The following is an 18,282-nucleotide window of genomic DNA, read 5'->3' as shown; positions in this document are numbered from 1 at the left end:
TTTCTTGAGAAATTAATCGCAGAAATTCTATCTTTTTCATTTCAGGTTCCATCTGAAGATTTGATGCTTTACGAGGATTTGGTTGGTTTGGTTTGGTTTATTGACTACCGCAAAGCATTCGAGGGCTATCTTCTTAAGGGTAGGGATACCTTCATGGAGGACTTTCTAATGGAAACTGACTCCTATACACATTACATATTTGGAAAACCGCGTAAACGCCCATGAAATCAGACCGTTCGCAGGATTCGAACCTCGGTCCGAACTATTAATGTTTAGCTACTCTACCGCTCGGCCACTGTTGGACCTTAAAAAGGATTTGGATTGGATTATTTAGCTTTTGGCAGCGTTCCTGAAGGCTATTCACCTAAGCTAACTAAGGAAAAGTATACTTTTGCGGAGGCCCTGTTGAGGGAAACTGGCTCGTACTCACATCACACGCGAGGAAACCCACAAGAACTCCCATGCCTCCAGCCTATTCGTTGAGATTTTATCGGGTCGAATTACCGGTGTTCAACAATTTTATTGAGTGGCACTAGTGGGCAGATGTTTTTACAAAATAATCAAAGCAAAAGAAAACAAAAAATACAGTAGCAAAATTTGATTAGTTCTTTTTGAAATAATCACAAAAGCTCTTCTTTCTACAAAACTATTTATGAGTTTGTAGATGACAGTTTTTAGTATTGCGGAAACAAATCAAGATAAGGAATATTTTTTTTGATAGGTGTCCTACTTATTAGATTCTAATTTAACATAATCGAAACACAATGTTCCTAGAATACTAACGACAGTGAGTCAAAAACCAATGGGTGCTGATAATTCGATCTGGATTAAAATTTTGGCGAACGGTCTAATAGCAAAACATTTTCGTGGTTTTATCAAAGTGTAATGTCAATACTAGCCAATTTCCCTTAGAAAGTTCTCGTTGAAGACATCCCTCCCTTTACATAGATAATTCTAGTGAACTTTGACATAACTTAATAAATTCAATTAATTATGTACGTAAATAGTATAAACCAAGGTTTTTAGAATTAATTAATAATGCTTTGGGTTTTTTTTTCATATTAAAGATGTGAAGCACTTTATGTTAATTAACCAGTTATTGTGATTTCTTGGATTTAATCTACCTACTTATTTGATCTTTACTATGGTCCTTTTTTTTTCCGTATGCCTCACAAGAATGCAAATTAGCTTTTAGTGTATATAAGCTGAGGGTCTTTGAGTCTTAGGAACAGAGTTTCTGGCTGTTCTGTTGGAATTTCGCCAGCTCTGCCTAAAAGTAAGTATCCCGAATTTTGCATTTTCTTGTAGCCGAGGCTTTAAACTCACACGTTAGTGAAATTAAAGGAAGCCCGCTTATAGTTTAGTTATTTGATTATGTAGTCTTGGACTAACGTTTAAATTTATTTAACTGTTATTGTTTAATTTAGAGTCCTGCGAGTATTGGTTCTTGTCTATAGCACAAATCATGCCTTAAATATACTAGTTTCAGATTAAATAAAATTTAAAACTTTGTAAGTCTTCGTCATACTATTTCAAACGCAACGATAACTCTATAATTTGTCTAGTACCGTTGAAGGACTTAATTTAAGCTTCCAAATTAAATGCAGCCTTACAGCATTTAAATTTTCAGAAGTAATTTTTAAATCAAATGCTGATTCTTTTTTCTAATAGCACAAGCTTTTAGATTCTTATTTACAGAAGGCAAATAGTCTTATCCTATGAAGATGATTCGCACAGAAACAGTTCGTAACTGTTTTTAAACTTTTAGAAAACTAAAAAATTTTAATTTAATTTTTAATTTAATTTTTTTCATTTTCAAAAAATCTTTTAGCAAAAGCTCTTTTAGAGTAAGTATGGTCCTTTAGAAGGTTGAGTAATCGTTAACTTTAAAAACTAAATTTAAATAGAAGGAAAAGTCTCTATTTTATCAGAACACCTTCTAAATTTTGTGTTAATTATTATTGAAGTTTACACTGGAATTTTTTCTTTAGTGTCCTCATTTTTTTATAATTTTATTAATATTTTTGGCGTATTTTAGTTTTAAATTCTGTCAGAAATTTTCTTGTCTGATAGAATACATATACACGATAACTGTTTTCTTCTTAATTTAAACCTTCCTCGTGTTTAATTCGCAATTGACCATAAGAAACAAAAACGGGAAAATGAAATTAGAAACAAATTTCCTAGTTTCGCGTTTAAACTTAAACTTGCTTCATAAACCAGTCTCTGGGCTTAAGTACAACAATTGTTACATCATTTGAAATTTCCCTTTTGTTGACCAATGTTGCAGCTGTTAACTTTCTTTTCGGATTACGCATTCAGTTCCGAAGTTATTTTTGTGTATGCATCATAAAATTGTGAATACTTTGTAACGCCCTTAAAATTATCTTGATGAATAAAATGTAAGAGGAAAAAAATCTATTCAAAATGTAACTTAAATGAAATGCTGATGTGGCATTCGCATACTTGTGTTCTCTTTTAGCATGACTCGGGTGGAATATGATTCATTTCAAGGTAGTCTAAAGTTACGAAATAAGTGTGGAATAAAATTAGATAATGGTTAAAAAATAATTTAGTTACCGGAAACTATAAGAAAAATTCTACAGCCTTGATGCAAGCGTAAGAGTTGCAGATGTGCGATTATATTTTACAGTCAATCAATTCACTACTATTTATATCTGGTGTTCGAAGAAAATCTCTGACCTAATTAAACCCTCTGACCATTGAAACCAGGTTCCATTTTCTTAAATATTAATCCTACATGTCTATTTCCAAACACAAATATAATTTTGCAAAAATGATGTTAATATAGAGAGTGGGGAGATACTCTAGATCTGTAATGGAGAAAATTTTTAGGTACTATGCAGATCAAGGAGTTTTAACAACACAACTGTCATGTTAACTTAATTAAGTAGAATACTGTTAATGGACTAGAGAGTCTAGGCTAGTCTCCTGACGATTTGAACGAATAAAATGTACACGTACATATTCATTTCCCATTCAAAAATATTAAAAGGAACATATTTTACCTCTTTTTGATAACACTCGCCGTTCGAGTACAATCGGATTTTCGCGCAAATAGGGCGTGCTTGCCTTGCATCGGCTTTGGTCTTAAAAGGACTTGTTCGTTTCTGTCGATTTCATAGCTGCCTTAAATATCCTCTTAATGAACAGTGGTCATAAAAAATTAATTTTTTATGATTCTTATAAACCAAATTAAAATTTTAGTTATAACTATACCATTGTTCGTATCCGTGACAGTGCTTTTTACTTCTTTGTACGAAGTAAAGAAACTATTGTAATCGTGAAAAATTTCGTGTATCATACTTCAAAGAAAATATTCATTTTGACAGCTCTCGAATCCATTTGAGCGATGTTTTTGCATGACATCTGTACGTACGGGCAGGATAAAGGACTTTTTTCCCGAAACGGATTGCAAAATGGACTTAAAATGGATTCAGAAGAGATTTTTTTCCCTTGATGTATGTATGTATGTATCTCGCATAACTAAAAAACGAGTAGCTTCAGAACATTGAAATTTTGTACATGGGACTGCTATAAGATGTAATTGTGCAACTCCCTTTCGGATTGTAACCTGTCGCACCAAAAGCAATCGGTCGCAATATATATACAGGTGATTCTAAATTGTTTTTTTAAATTAAGAGGGGTGATAGTACTCATCCAGATGAGGAATAATTATGATTGAATATAGGGTCGCATTTCGCTTTGAGAGGCAGAAAAGAGGAATATTAAAATTCCAATCTGAACTTACAACAGTGATGGGAGAGCGAATGAACGAGACCAAAAGTTGCACAATCAATTTAGTGAAAAACTCACTTAGAGTGTACAAAACATATAAAACTGAAAACTTGGCTTTCGAGTGTTAATTCGAGCTGGCATACACTCAGATGCACACCTTTGGTTGGTAAGGTCTCAACCTCCCAAACGATTGCAACAAGTTAATTATTTAATCAAGGGCTGAATATTATCAACTAACTCCAAATTCCGCTGTATGCCGAGATTAACATGAAAAGTTTATGCTGTGTTCCGGCTGTCAGGACTTCATATCCCATTGAAGGGCGCTTCAAGTAGAATGAGCGCAGCACTGTGAGTTCAGGAGAACAGCATAGAAGATGGCGAAGGGGAAAAAACTGCTACCTTAGAATACTTGATATCATGGTAGCAGTTTTTCCCCCTAATAATTTAGAAAATTCTATGTTCTATGGTAATTATTGTTCATCTGGATGAGTACTATCACCCCTCTTAATTTTTAAAAACAATTTAGAATCACCCTATATACTCTATTAACTGGCTCGGTGAGCTCAGTATTTTTATTCTTATATGTTGTTAAATTTGTTTAAAAAGGGATAGAATTATGTTGTCCGTATGTTCCGGTTAAGGTTTTTATGCCTTTATTTAATATGCATGCAAATGTTGTAGAACTAACAATTTAAAAGTTGTTTAAGTGCTAAGTCTAATGTAGCCGTCATTTGTTTACATTTGAAACTCTTTAGTAGAATAGTGAATTACGTCAGTTTCTGTACCTTCAGTGTCTGTTTGCGGAGTGGGACCAAAAATAAAGTTTTAGCAAAGACTAAAATAAATTGGAACTGTGGATGGTAGTCTTAGAGAAGGTAACGTTTCTTCACACCTAGTTCTATTTCATGAAAACCATAGCACATACTGCTTAGACTATTTACAGCGACAAGCACTCAAGGACTGTGAACCAAAAGGGAAAAGCCTCAGTGAAGATCTTTCTGGAAGAAATCGGCTGATGTTGATGCTACACATGTGTTATGTGTAATCAATCTTATCGGTTGCTGGAAACCGAGCATTGAGTGAACTATATGAGTTCAATTATCTTATCAATTCGACACTGACGGAAATGTAACTTCATTAGAGTATTAAGTAACATTTCCGTACAAGCTTTACAGGCAGTTACGTGACAACTCGCTAATGAAGGAAGATACTTAGATAAATGATATTTCATATACAAGTGTGGTTTCTCTTATGGTTATACATTCAGTTTGACTTAAACACTAATCTAACTTCCAGAGTACTAGATGAAGTATCACCCTATTAATACCTTTCAACGCAGTAAATACAACGATATAAAACAGCTAAATTTATTTGAACTTCCCTTGAAGTTACCGAACTGAAATAATTAAAATCTTTCTTACAGCTGACCAACTTAATGATTGTAAGTGTATAAGGTATTTCTTCCGCCTTCTTAGCATGCCTTCGTAGTGTAGTTGTCAGCACGTTGGGCTCGTTTACCAGAGGCCCGTGGTTCGATTCCCTGCGAAGGCTTAGCTCATTTTTCCTCTCTCCTGCGTCCAATTAAACTAGTGTCTCTTCAGTGGCGCCCGAACTAAAAGGGTGGTGGATGATGGTTCTCCACACCCAGGATTTGGCGATTGGGTCCCCTGAAAACCCCATTTGCCCTTTAAAAAGGGAGGAGTATGTAAGGTATTTCTCCCGCCTTCTTAGCATGCCTTCGTATTGTAGTGGTCAGCACGACGGGCGCGTATTCCAGAGGTCCATGGTTCGATTCCCGGCGAGGGCGTTACTCATTTTTCACTTCTTCTGCTTCCAAAAAATAACTTAATGGCTCTTTATAACTATAAATAAAAATTATAAGAGATTGCAGAAAACTATTAAAGTCAACTCCACATATTATCAGAACATATTTTATAACCAATTTTCTAAATATGAAATACCTTCTCTTTACTCACAGTGCATTCAATCAGCAAAACTACATCAAGACAAAGTAAGCAGCCACACATCAAAATCCACTGTTAATTTTCTGGAAAAAAATGGAAAAAGAAAAGTATCTTCCCTCATATTCCTACTAAATCTCTTGATGTCACATCCATGGATTTTTGCTCTTTCAAACTTTAAAAAAGCGGATTTTGCCACCGTCCATCTACAAACTTCCTTGGACTTTGGAAAGTCGTTCAAGAGGAATAGGATAAAATAGCTCTTAGCTACTAAAAAAAGCTCTATTATTTTGGAAATTACGGCGTAGAAAAATAATGAAGAATAAGGGTTATCAAATGGAAAATGTAAAACAAAAACATTTTGAGTAAAATATTTCTGTAAATACAATGAAAATCGTCTAAAAATGAGCGAACAACCTAAGTATTTCTATAATATTTCAAATATGCAGAAATTTTTACGATTTTATTTAATTCCAGATTTTGAAATACAAAATTAGAGATAGGAACAAAATTAAATTAAAAAAAAAATTTTTTTTTATGCCTTTCTTCAAAAGTCAGAAACTGCACCATTGTTCTGCACGTTCATTTGTGACTGATATTATTTAGAGTAAATAAAAACGCAAGTAATAAAGTTAAATAAATAAGAAAAAATGAAGCTAAATAAAATTTATTATAGATACTGACTACATGTTCATTAACAAGAAGACCCTTGTTCATTTATAAACATTGTACAATCTATGACTGAAGAAAATTACATTTGTGAGGAGGAAAAAATCAGTTTTAAAAATTTAGAAAATTACTGACGAAGGAACGAAGTTGACGAAGGTTATTCTACAACTATGGGAACAAAATTTCTTTTAAAAGTTTACCACATTACGTAAAATTAAATGTAGTTCTACGAACAAAAATTCGATGCCATTACTAAAGTGTCAAATGATCCATCACTGTTACGAATTTACAAATTCTCTTGCACTGCAAGCTATCTAAATCTTTGCGTCCATAAATCAATTCAAAACTCTTCAGTATTTATTTATTTTTTAATTCGAGTGTCATAGTTAATTCTGTTTAATGCCATCCAGTCCTCTTTTAAATTTTCGAAAATACTTGTTATTTACCTTTCTTTATTAGTCCAAAGGGGCTTTTTGTCCCTGAAGGACTATTGTTTTCGTTTTGCGTTGAATCACTATAAATGTCCGTTTCACTTTTCAAACTGTTGCCACCAAATGCTAGAGTCTTGCATTATATTTGAAGAAATTAAATAATGAAAAATCGGCATAAATGGTGGTGTGGTGTAGTTAATTATGGCAAAGCACACGAGGGCTATCTGCCTAAAGGGAGGGATGCCTTTCGTGGAGGACTTTCTAAGGGAAACTGGCTCGTATACACGTTACACATGGGGAAAACCACGAAAACGCCCATGCAGCCAGCCCGTTCGCGGGATTCGAACCTCAGACCGAACTACCAGTGTTCAGCGTCTTTACCGCTCGGCCGCTGGTGGGCCCTCGGCATAAATGTATGTCTATTTCTCGCATTATGATAAAACAACGGTACATACAGCCATCGAATTTTGAATGACGTTATACTCCTACGAACATGGCATGTGGAAGACCAAATTTGAAATTTGGAATTTGTTTTATGATCGATTTCATGTTTTTTAAAACTTTAACGAATTTTTGATTAACCATCTCAATGATTTCAAAGCGAGCAATGGCAACATTCTACGGGAGGGGGGACCTTTTTATCTCCAGCGCGCGGAACTGTGTATCGGAAATTCTAATGATATGCTCATTTTAAAATTATTTTGCGACATTGCTATTGAACTGAATTTTATGGTTAAGTGCAAAGAACATGATATTTAATAAATGAAGGTAACACACAAAACGTTAAAATAATGCCCCTTTGAACGTAATTTAAAATCTGAAACCTTTCAGATTTTTTGTTTTCGTTATTGCTTTTAAATTTAGAACCGAGTTTTTTTGCTTAATATATCTATTTTATGCAAGGCTTACTATGTTATTATATTCAAGCTGAATTGGTTCAGCAGCATTTTTCTCTGACCATTTCCAGAAATAAAGCTTTCTAGGAAGCATTTAGAATCGACTGGCGCCTTTCTTTCAGGCTGAGCCTATAATTTCTACACAATTTAAAATTGTTTCCAAACTTCACTGACTGTAATATCTGTAGAATCCGTTTTCTCCAAAATTAAAAAAGAACTTGTTCTGGATTCAGAATAGTAGCAATATTAGCAGACTGCGTAAATTAGTATAAAAAGTAGTACATATAAGAAGTAACTAGAGCAATAATTTTGTGTGATTCTTTTCAATTATATTAAATGAATATTTTCTATGCTACAGATGAGCTATAATCGTCGCATTTTACAAGATAAAAACAAGATAAAAGTACAAACTAAAAATTTGTGTTTGCTCGTATTGCAGACACAAATTAGAAAATGTAACAACTAAACCACCGTTCCTTGCGAGGTGTGGAAATAGTGAAAAGTTTAAATATGTATAAAAATTGTAAATGAATGATGTACAAAAGCAAACTGTAATTGAGCCGCCCACATGGAAAATGGTTACTGGCGCTGACTTCCGTATCGAAGTGCGCAGGTTCAAATTCTGAGAAGGCATAGGTGTAAACTGTCTGTCCCTTCGGAAGAGGTAACGGTGGCCCAATGTTAGGTGCCACCATAATAAAGTGACCAACGCTTCCGACCTTAATAATGGTCAAAGCCTGTAACGTCTAGAGCCCGCCATTGGGGGGGGGGCTGTAAGTGAAATCTAGGAAATCGATTCCTAATTATGCGTGATCTTTAAGCATAAATATTTTAAAAAGTCGGACAGCATTTATTAAAGCGAACGTGAATGACAGGAAGCGAGAGAAGCAGCGTTGCTGTTATTTTGCCAAACTTTCTTTTCCTAATCTCTTTTGCTCACTATTTAAAATCATTTAATTAAAAAAAATTAGATGGGCATTAAATAGTGAACTTACGGAAGTTCTGGTGAGGCTTACAGAAGAAATAGAAGTGTAGGATAGAATGAACATAAAAATAACATGCTAATTAAAATAGCAATTTTATCGCAGTGTGAATTTCCGCGAATTTTTGATAATTTTATATGATTTCGAGAATATCAGGTATATAAATAAGCGATTTTCAAATATTTTTCCTGTTAGTTTTTAAATTCTATTAAATTTATTAGATTAGAATAAAATTGCGCATTAAAACAAAGACAAGTAATATAAAAATTGTATAAATATGAAATTTAAATATTTTTTTATGCTGTTTCCATTTAATATTTTCGAAAAAATACACTACAAAATAATCCTGTCTCAGAACTGAGAACTATCAGGAATTTTCCTGGATTATGGCAATGAATACGAAGGCTATCTATCTACCTAAGGCGAAGAGTTGTATTTGTGGAAAATTCATTAAGGAAAAGGATTAATATTCATTTTTTGATTTATTTTCTGTTAACTGTTCCATCAGTAGCTGAGCGGTAAGAACGCTGAATATTGATAATTCGACCCGAGTCCACGTCCCAATGCACAGGCTAGCTACATAAGAGTTTTCATCGGTTTTCTTAGGAGTAATGTAAATATGAGTAAGTTTCTTTTAAGAAATCATCCATGAACGCATCGCAGTTAGCCCTCCTGAGCTTTACCGTAAATTTAATAAGTTCATCCAATTACTCGAGAATTTTGCCTTTTTTTCCGCGATAAAATTACTATTCTAAGATTTGCAAATGCCCCATTTGTAGACCCATTGTTTAAAATGCTATTCGTCGTACGTTACTGCGAATTTATAGTAATATATAATTCTTAATATAGATATTAGGAAGTAAAAATATATCGCTAGTTTAAATCTTTCTGTGTTTAAATGAACGATACAAAAAAAGTTTTTCCACAATGCTTCCACTCCCTTCACCCCTACCATGCTATAGCTTTTCTGTTTTGGTTCCTTGCTACTCTTTCGAAGCTTATTTTGCTCAGCATCTTCTTAGAATTTTTTAGCTCCCCTAGCAACAATATATTTATAATAAATGTCTTTTGAATGTAATGTATTGGGTACTTACAGGCTACATACAAATGTTTTAGTATTCATTTCACTGCTCTTCATTTAGATTATTAATTTGAACTCATCACGGCATGCGGGAGCAGAATGGTAATGTGAATTTTAATTGATACGCTTCATCATTGATCAATTGTCTTCTGAGCAGAGATTTTACGTATAATTTAAGCTGCATACAATATATTGAGATCACTTATTTTCATTACAAAATATGCACAAATTATTGCAATAAAATTCGGTGAGTGACTTTTTTAGGATAAGCATGCATGGTAGTGGGTGAACGATAAAATTTGGGAAAGGTATTCCATAACGTAATATAGCAGAAATATATATTCTATAATATAGCAGGAATATATATTCTATAATATAGCAGGAATATATATTCTATAATATAGCAGAAATATATATTTTATAATATAGCAGAAATATATATTTTATAATATAGCAGAAATATATATTTTATAATATAGCAGAAATATATATTTTATAATATAGCAGAAATATATATTTTATAATATAGCAGAAATATATATTTTATAATATAGCAGAAATATATATTTTATAATATAGCAGAAATATATATTCTATAATATAGCAGAAATATATATTATATAATATAGCCAAAATATATACTATATTATATAATAAATATGGCGAAAGGTATTCCATAACATAATAAGAACCTGTCTGAACATGGCATAGTAATAAGCATTATGGATTTCTGTTAGTATTTTCACTCTTATATGCACTGCCGACGCTAGGCAAAAATTTTGCCGCCTCTAAATTTTGATGCCCAATGCGTTCCCTAAATTCTAAAAAAATTTGCCATTCCTTAATTTTGCAGCTCTATGCTTCTGAAAATTCTAAAACAATTTGCCTTTCCCAAATTCTACCGGCGGGTGCGGCCTAGCCTCTGCACCGGCTATGTTACTGGCCACATTAGTATACAAAGATACAGTATGACTGCAAAATTGAGCAGCGGTGGAATTTAAAGCTCTGTTTCAAGCTTGGTAAATCTACGAAGGATGAAAGTCGTGACAAAAAGTAAGATGTTATTTACTCATACTTAATCTATCTGTTGTTAATTAACCGATTAAAATATTTAAACAGCAGTAGATGTAGTTATTAAAATAACATTATTCTTTTACTTTTTAATCTGATTAAGTCAAATAAAAATGCATTTCATTCATGATATATTTAATTAAAAGTATTAAATACTTTTATAGAATTATATACTTTTTACTTTTCAAACATATAGTGGAACATTCCCATGCTAGTCTAGATGCATATTCATCCGATATCCTACAAAATGTTCCGTTATTCCACCTGAGTCATCTCTATCTATATTTCCTACTAATAAACCATATTAAACTTTTACAGTTTTTTGGGCAATCGCTAAAATCTGAACCCTTTCAAATTTCTTTATTTATAGCTTTTATTTTTTTAATGGGGGACATTTAAGCTCTTTTTTTGACTGCTTAACTAAATATGTATAGTTAGTTAAGTTAGTTAAGCAATCCAAAAAAAAAAAAAAAAAAGAAGGTTAGGCATGAAGCTCCCGAATACGAGCCGAGTGTGCTACCGTTACACCACGAAGGCATGCTGGAAGGAGGAAAAATACCTTATAAATGAAGTAATATGAAATAACGCGTTAATTTTGTTCTAAAAGGTCTAAAATTGAGTGTCGTTCTGCGAAGCAGGTCTTAATCCCAAAGAAATAAAGCAATTCTTAGCTCACGTGTATGAAGATCTGTTCCTACCTATTCTTTATAGAAAAAAATTCGTAAAACAGTTTCACATGGGCCGAGAATCCGTAGATGATGATTCTTGTGAAGGTTGACCATTGAAGAAAACATTGCTCCGAAATCTTTAATGTGTAGGAGGAAATATTGAGTGGCAGGAGATTATATGTTAAAGACATGGTAGTAAGATTGATTTAATCTAAAACAACTGTTTTGCGCCTTCTTCTTTGACTTCCTTACAAAGTCATCTGCGGGATGGGTACATCATGGAAGTAAGAAAACCTTACTTCGTACCTCCATGGGGTACTTCGACTTTTTTCAGCACTTCATCTTCTTCATGTTAATGCTATTCTGCATCAACCTACCACTGCTATAAAATATTAAAAAAAAACAAACAAACATGGGTTTAAGGAGGTTGACCACATGCCATACAGTTCAGATTTAGCTCTAAGTGATTATTTCTTCAGATAAAAATCTGACCTTCGGGTAAAAAGATTTAATGATGATGAGGGCATGCAAAGTAAACTTCAGGTTATTTTTTCGAGGGCATAAATTTGCTCATAAAATGATGTGAAAAATGTATCGAGGTGCACTGAGATCATATTAAAAAAATAAACTACTAGAAAGTTTTCTTTATTTAAGAAGTATATCAGACCGGAAACGCTTGCGCCTATCTGTGTATCTTCTTGAGTTGTACGCATAAAGATTGATAATGTCGAAGAGATACCAAAAGTTCATTTTAATTAACACGTTATTTCCTGTATTGAAACATTCTTGCACTTCTAGTAAATTGCTTAATACACCAGAAAAGGCAGCTTGTAGAGCCGAAATACCTTTATTGCTGCATATTATGCTTCGCACTGGCAATTGATTTTGTTTTGAATTGAAACTGCTTTAGTAGTTTCGAGGCTTTAAACTTTATCTTTCAGATAACTTGAATCATGTTGTCTGTGCAGTCCACAAGAAGCGAAGTTAATTATTTGTTAGTTTTGTTAGTTTTCTTGTTTAAGTTGAAAATAAAATAAAAAAAAAAAAATAATAAAAAAAAAAAAAAAAAAAAAAAAAAAATTTCTGTTTTTTTTTTTTTTTTTTAGCCCAAAGGACTATTAGTTTCCAAACGGGATTTTGCATTGAATCACTGTAAAAGTCTGAATCACTTTTCAAATTGTTGCCACCAAATGTTATCGTCCTGTATTATATTTAAAGTAATTAAATAACGAAAAATCTGCATGAATGTATGCATGTTTTTTCGCATTGGGAAAAACAACGGTACTTACTGTCATCCAATTTTGACTAACGTAGTCCCCCACCCTAATATGGGTGCCCAAATTTGAAATTTGTTTTATTATCTATTTCATATTTTGTAAAATTTTAATGAATTTTTGATTAACAAACTTAAAGATTTCAAAGTTAGCAATAGCAACACTGTACGGGGAAAAAACATTTTTATCTCCAGTGCGCGAGGCTGTCTATCGGAAATTTTAAAGATGGGCTGTTTTTAAATATTTTTAGCCTAAAGCAACATTAGTGCAAATGCTCTCGAAAGGTGTATGTGTATGCAAATAAAAAAAACGCCTCTTTGGGTGTAATATAAAATCTAAAAGCTTCCAGATTTTTTTTAAATTATTATTTTTGTAAAATTTTGTTTTGTTAATTCAGCTAAGTTTGGAGATAAAGTTTGAAGATAAAAACGTAAGAGTGATTCATTCGATAGTTTAAGAAGGTTGTGCTAATATATAGACTAAGCCAAACAGAGTTTAATCTTATAAACTATCTTTACTTATCAACGTATTCTTTCCGCGCAAATAATTTTTAATTTTACGTTAATCAAAATATTTTTACTCTGAAAGAATACCCTTTGAAGTGAATAAACTATCGAAAACAAAAGCATCAAAGATTTCATTATATATATATATATAAATATATATATATATATTTTTCCGTTTTCTGTATCTTTATTGTAATATATCCCAAGAGAAGTTTCACCATTTTATGGGAACATTTGTTTGAAGACTATTAACAATATTCCAGAAAAGGATTCTGTTGCCAGAATCTTATTATTATTTGTATAACATTATGGGATTTTTTGAATTTCATGTTTTCCGTAATTTAGATTTTATTCAGAAATTATCGCGCACTATTAATGATTAAATTATTTATTTATTATAAAAATACTAATAATTTTTCTGTGTTTTCCAGCTTCATATATGATTATGATTTAAAATGATAACTTTAATAATAAAAAGATACTTGTATCACTTTCGTGTGATTGAAAAAGAATTTATAAAGTTTTAATTTATGAGAAAAGCACTCAGAAATAGCCTTATTGTTGAAAGTGATGTGTATTCCATTTCTATTTTTGTACGAAATTTAGCTTGACTACGAATTATATAAAAAAAGAAATTGTTATTAGTTTGAAAATTTCAAATTACAGACTAACAAACAGCCCAGCGAAAAGTTTACCGTTAAAAATGAAAAGAAAATGTACTTTAAAAAATATATAAAAAATTAAAATACATCAAAATCGGTTAAAATCAGTTAAATAATCCATTTCTGTTTTTAAATAAAAACACATCATGTTGCTAAATTTTGAAACTGATTTTTCTATTGAGTAAAATTAAAACTCACCTGAAAAAGAATTTAAATTTTAATATCGACATATGTTCACGCGTTTCAGTTTTCAATTTAAAGTTTTTTAAACAAAAAATATTAAGTCACGAAATAATATAGGTAATATTAAGAAATAATTAATATGTAATATTAAGAAATATATATGCAGACTTACAATCTATCCGCTACTAAAAAATTCCATCTTCAGTGTTTAATTTAATTTTGGATGTAAGTGATGGGATAGTGTATAGAAGTCGAAATTTGTAACTGATACATACAGCATTTGACACATGTTTTTATCTCCACACATTTTCATAAAATAACACTTTCTATAAACTATTATTAAATACAGGCAACTTTCCGATTAACCGCAGACGAATTAACTGGATTGCTGATTAACTGGTCTCTGAGTAAAACAAAAGAAGCTAACATTGTTTATTGTGGAATGACAAAAGGGTAAAAAAGTGCATTATGTAACAGCAGTTATAGCAGATGATGTCACAGGCATGGAAATTATTTTTATTCACTAGAGAACATAATTTAACTGTACGTAGTCCAGAACAGATCAATATTATACGGTAAAAAATAAAATGCTCGTACACAAGTTTTACTTGAGATTGAACTTAGTGACATTTTTCAAATTCTCTTGTAAATATTAATTAATAAAAGTAAAATTGTAAATATTATTTAATTATTAATGCCATGTTTATTTTAATAATATTTATTCTTCAATTATTTACAGCGTTTTCTTTGTATATAGAATGATGATTTAATTTACTTTAACAAATGAAATTTTTTCTCCATGTGAAGGTGCTTAAACTACAAGTGAATTAAAAATAGTATATTTTTTAAAATTTTGATATGCATTATTTCTCTTTCTTAAGAACTTTTCAATTGATTTCGAATTAACCATGGCTATCGCCCTACGCATTATGCCGGTAATTTGAGAGTTGACTGTAATATAAATAAAATAATGTTTTCAAATGATTTACTTTATTACGCTGATCAGCAAGACAATTTTAAATGACAATGAATGCTTAAATTAAAGATGTTATGCATCGTCGATTTGCAAAAACGTGTTTTTGTATTCAGGATTTTTATTTGCAGTGGGGAAAAAAGATTTTATCGCTAATTGAAAACAATACTGTCTGCACGAGGTGTTAAAAAGAAAAACTGTTATTCGAATATGATAATAAAAGTAATTAATTTTGATAGTTAAAGCTCAATTAACAAGTTTAATATTTCATGTTAAGTACATTTCGTATAAAATATTACATAATTAAAGATTTTTCGATCAAAGTTCAATCAAACAAAACAATCTATCAAACAAACAATTTTCGATCAAACAAAACAATACATTCCACTTCTTTTTGTAAATTTGTTTTTATGGTTTTAGTTTAATACGGGGGGGCTGTATAATATATAAATTAATATTTCTAAATCAGGATCTTGTTTTCTTCTGAAATAAAGGGGATATCCTAAAGAGTTCTCATTTTACTACAAGCTTTAAATAAGTTATAAAGATATAACCAAATTAATGCAATTAAATTACTTATTTATTCAATAATTAAGTACATAAATAACTTTCCACCCTGGTTCCCAAACAAGGAAAAATTCCTTTTTCTGAGGAATAATTTATTTTTAGATTAACTTAAAAATCAATTCTTAATTGTTTAAAACAAGCTATATACCCTCGCTCATTTTAAATCACAATTTAATAATCTTAATTTTAAATGCGAAAGATTATGGTACATTTAATATTTATTTCTTATAATTAAATAACTATTAATTCATATAAAAGGTGCTTGAGTAAAATAATTTTTCTAATAAAAATATTTAGCCGAAAAGCGGAATTTAATAAAATTAAAATTTCCAATTTCTACAGAAAAGTTTGAGTTTAATTTATATTTGTTAACTCAAAAATACTCAATCTTTATTAGATTTGAAATTTTATTGATTTGAATATTTTTTTGAACTGAGGACTTATTAAAACGGTATCACTACCCAACGAGAGAGTGAAACAGTGGCCCAGTGCATAATGTTTAAAGGAAAAAATAAAAACTAAAATATGAAATTTAGTATTTTATTCCTGCTCTTAATTTTATATTTTTAAAACTTCGAATAGAAAATACTTTAAATTTTACACATTTAAAATGTTATAGGAGGTTTTTGGAACGCCGCTTTCATTGTGAAGTTCCGACGCCCGTACCCCGATAGTATCTCAGAAAATCAGACATTGTTGAAAATTTGTTGATCACAGTTCCCCGTTCTAACTACTAGTATCCTTCGGTTAGTACTAATTAAATATTTATGAAAATTGTCCTACCTTAGAATTAATCATCCTTTACCACGATTTAAACTGTAACTGTATCCGAAAATGATGTAGTTCTCCTCCCACCCTCACTTTGAGGACAGTGGCTTATCCGGAGGCAAGGCTGGCGCTAAAGGGATCAGTCTCATATCCTATCTCTTGATCAGGTGGTCCACTTTCTGACTGACCACGAGAGGCGAGGGTGGAAGCAGGAAGTTGAGTAAGGCTTCGCACTTTCGCCGCTTACCCTTGAAGGTGGACCAAGGTGGACTAGATCTTGTTGTTCATCGCCGACATTGAGATTCTCAAAGTTGCCGACGTCTTTTAGATTGGCCTTGGTGAGCGCAATGGAAAGCGTGGCGGGAAAGCTTTCCATTACTACTTGTGGTTAGAGGATTGCATGCAGATGATGTGGTTGGTATCTTTTACTATAAATTAGCGGGAAAGCTCTTTCCCAAATGTGTTCATAAAAGGAATCGTAGGTGATTAATCTATTTATCCTGCAGATTATTTTTATAAATTACTATGTTTGGGGATAGACACAGAAATTTTGTTAAAATCTTTAGTGGGGTGTTCCCGCTTACTTTTCGAATTGCATTCTTAGAAGATATTGTTATAAAACTATCATTATTAACCGTGGTTGTAATTTAGATAACAAAACCTTCTTTTTTTAATGATCTAGGGAACAAAAGGATTTGTTGTGGTTAAGCCGTAAGTTAAAAAATATTCAGGCACTAAAATGTGTATATACTGCAAGTAATTGCTTTTCCGTTAACGAGGGTACATATTGGTTTTGCTTACTTGATGAGGGCAAAGCACACTACGCTTGTCTGCCTAAGGAAAGATATGCCTTCGTGAAGTATATTTTTAGGAAAACCTCTATTATACATGTTACACATGGAGAAAACGAGGATGTAGCCAGCTCGTTCGCCTGGCATTGAACCCATATAAAAACTGCTAGAGTTCAGCGACTTTACCGCGCGGCAGCTGATGGGCTGTACACATTGTTGAACATATTGGCTAATATGACAGTAATAAAGATTCATCTAAATTAATTTAATAACTTCTAAATATATGCAAGTGTATTTTATCATCTCCCTATATTATTTAAATTAGTGATCTTGAAATTTTGGAGATTCAGAAATCCCTAAACTTGAATTTAAGAAATTTTTTTTATGAAAATTCTACTATTCTTAAGAAAGTAAATATTAAAAAAGGATTGACAATATATCAATCTTTTGTGCATGTCATAAGGAACAGCATGGGTATTTTTGTGGGTTCTTTTATATGAACCAGTTCCCTTTAGAAAGTCCTCCCCTTAGGCATTCCTCTTCCCAGACAAATAGTCCTTAACTGTTTTACTATCATGAGGACGGTGCCAGAGCAAAAGCAACTAACGCAGCCGCAATGGGCGGCAGAACTTAGAGACGGCAAAATTTTTAGAATCTAAGGAAGGCAGTGGGCAATAGAATTTAAGGGTGGCGAAAGATTTAGAATTTATTCAGCCACTGGTCAACAACATTTGTCTTAGTTTATTTGATTACGTCAGAGCACCTTAGGGCTATTTGTTTAAAGGAAGGGATGCCTTCATGGAGGACTTTCTAAGGGAAGACAGGAAAACGCTTATGCAGCCCTTCCGCTGGGGTGTATACGAGTCAGTTTGCTTTAGAAAAACCTCCACGAAGGCATTCCTCTCCTAAGACAAATAGTCCTCGAGGCTTTGCCGTAATCACATAAACCAAACCAAACCGTCTGACGGTATTCGATCCCCGGACCGAACTACCAGTGTTCAGAGACGTCACTGCTCGTCCGCTGGTGGACTCAACAGAA

The 18,282-nt window shown here is 32.1% G+C and overlaps 1 protein-coding gene across 1 annotated transcript in view; it reads right to left on the bottom strand.

The window, feature by feature from the left end:
* The window catches only part of LOC118197038 (protein spaetzle 3-like), a 48,176-nt gene extending 31,469 nt beyond the window's left edge, over positions 1-16,707 (bottom strand). The window contains exon 1 of the mRNA XM_085810346.1: positions 16,468-16,707. Coding sequence (XP_085666472.1) covers positions 16,468-16,482 — 15 coding nt within the window. The 5' untranslated portion in view covers positions 16,483-16,707. The remainder of the gene's footprint in view (positions 1-16,467) is intronic.
* Between the last annotated feature and the right edge of the window lie 1,575 nt (positions 16,708-18,282).

Source organism: Stegodyphus dumicola, chromosome 2 (genome assembly GCF_044657685.1).
Source record: "Stegodyphus dumicola isolate Sdum_Otavi_A_Nest chromosome 2, ASM4465768v1".
Classification (NCBI taxonomy): domain Eukaryota; kingdom Metazoa; phylum Arthropoda; class Arachnida; order Araneae; family Eresidae; genus Stegodyphus; species Stegodyphus dumicola.
This window is presented reverse-complemented; position numbering and strand designations above follow the sequence as displayed.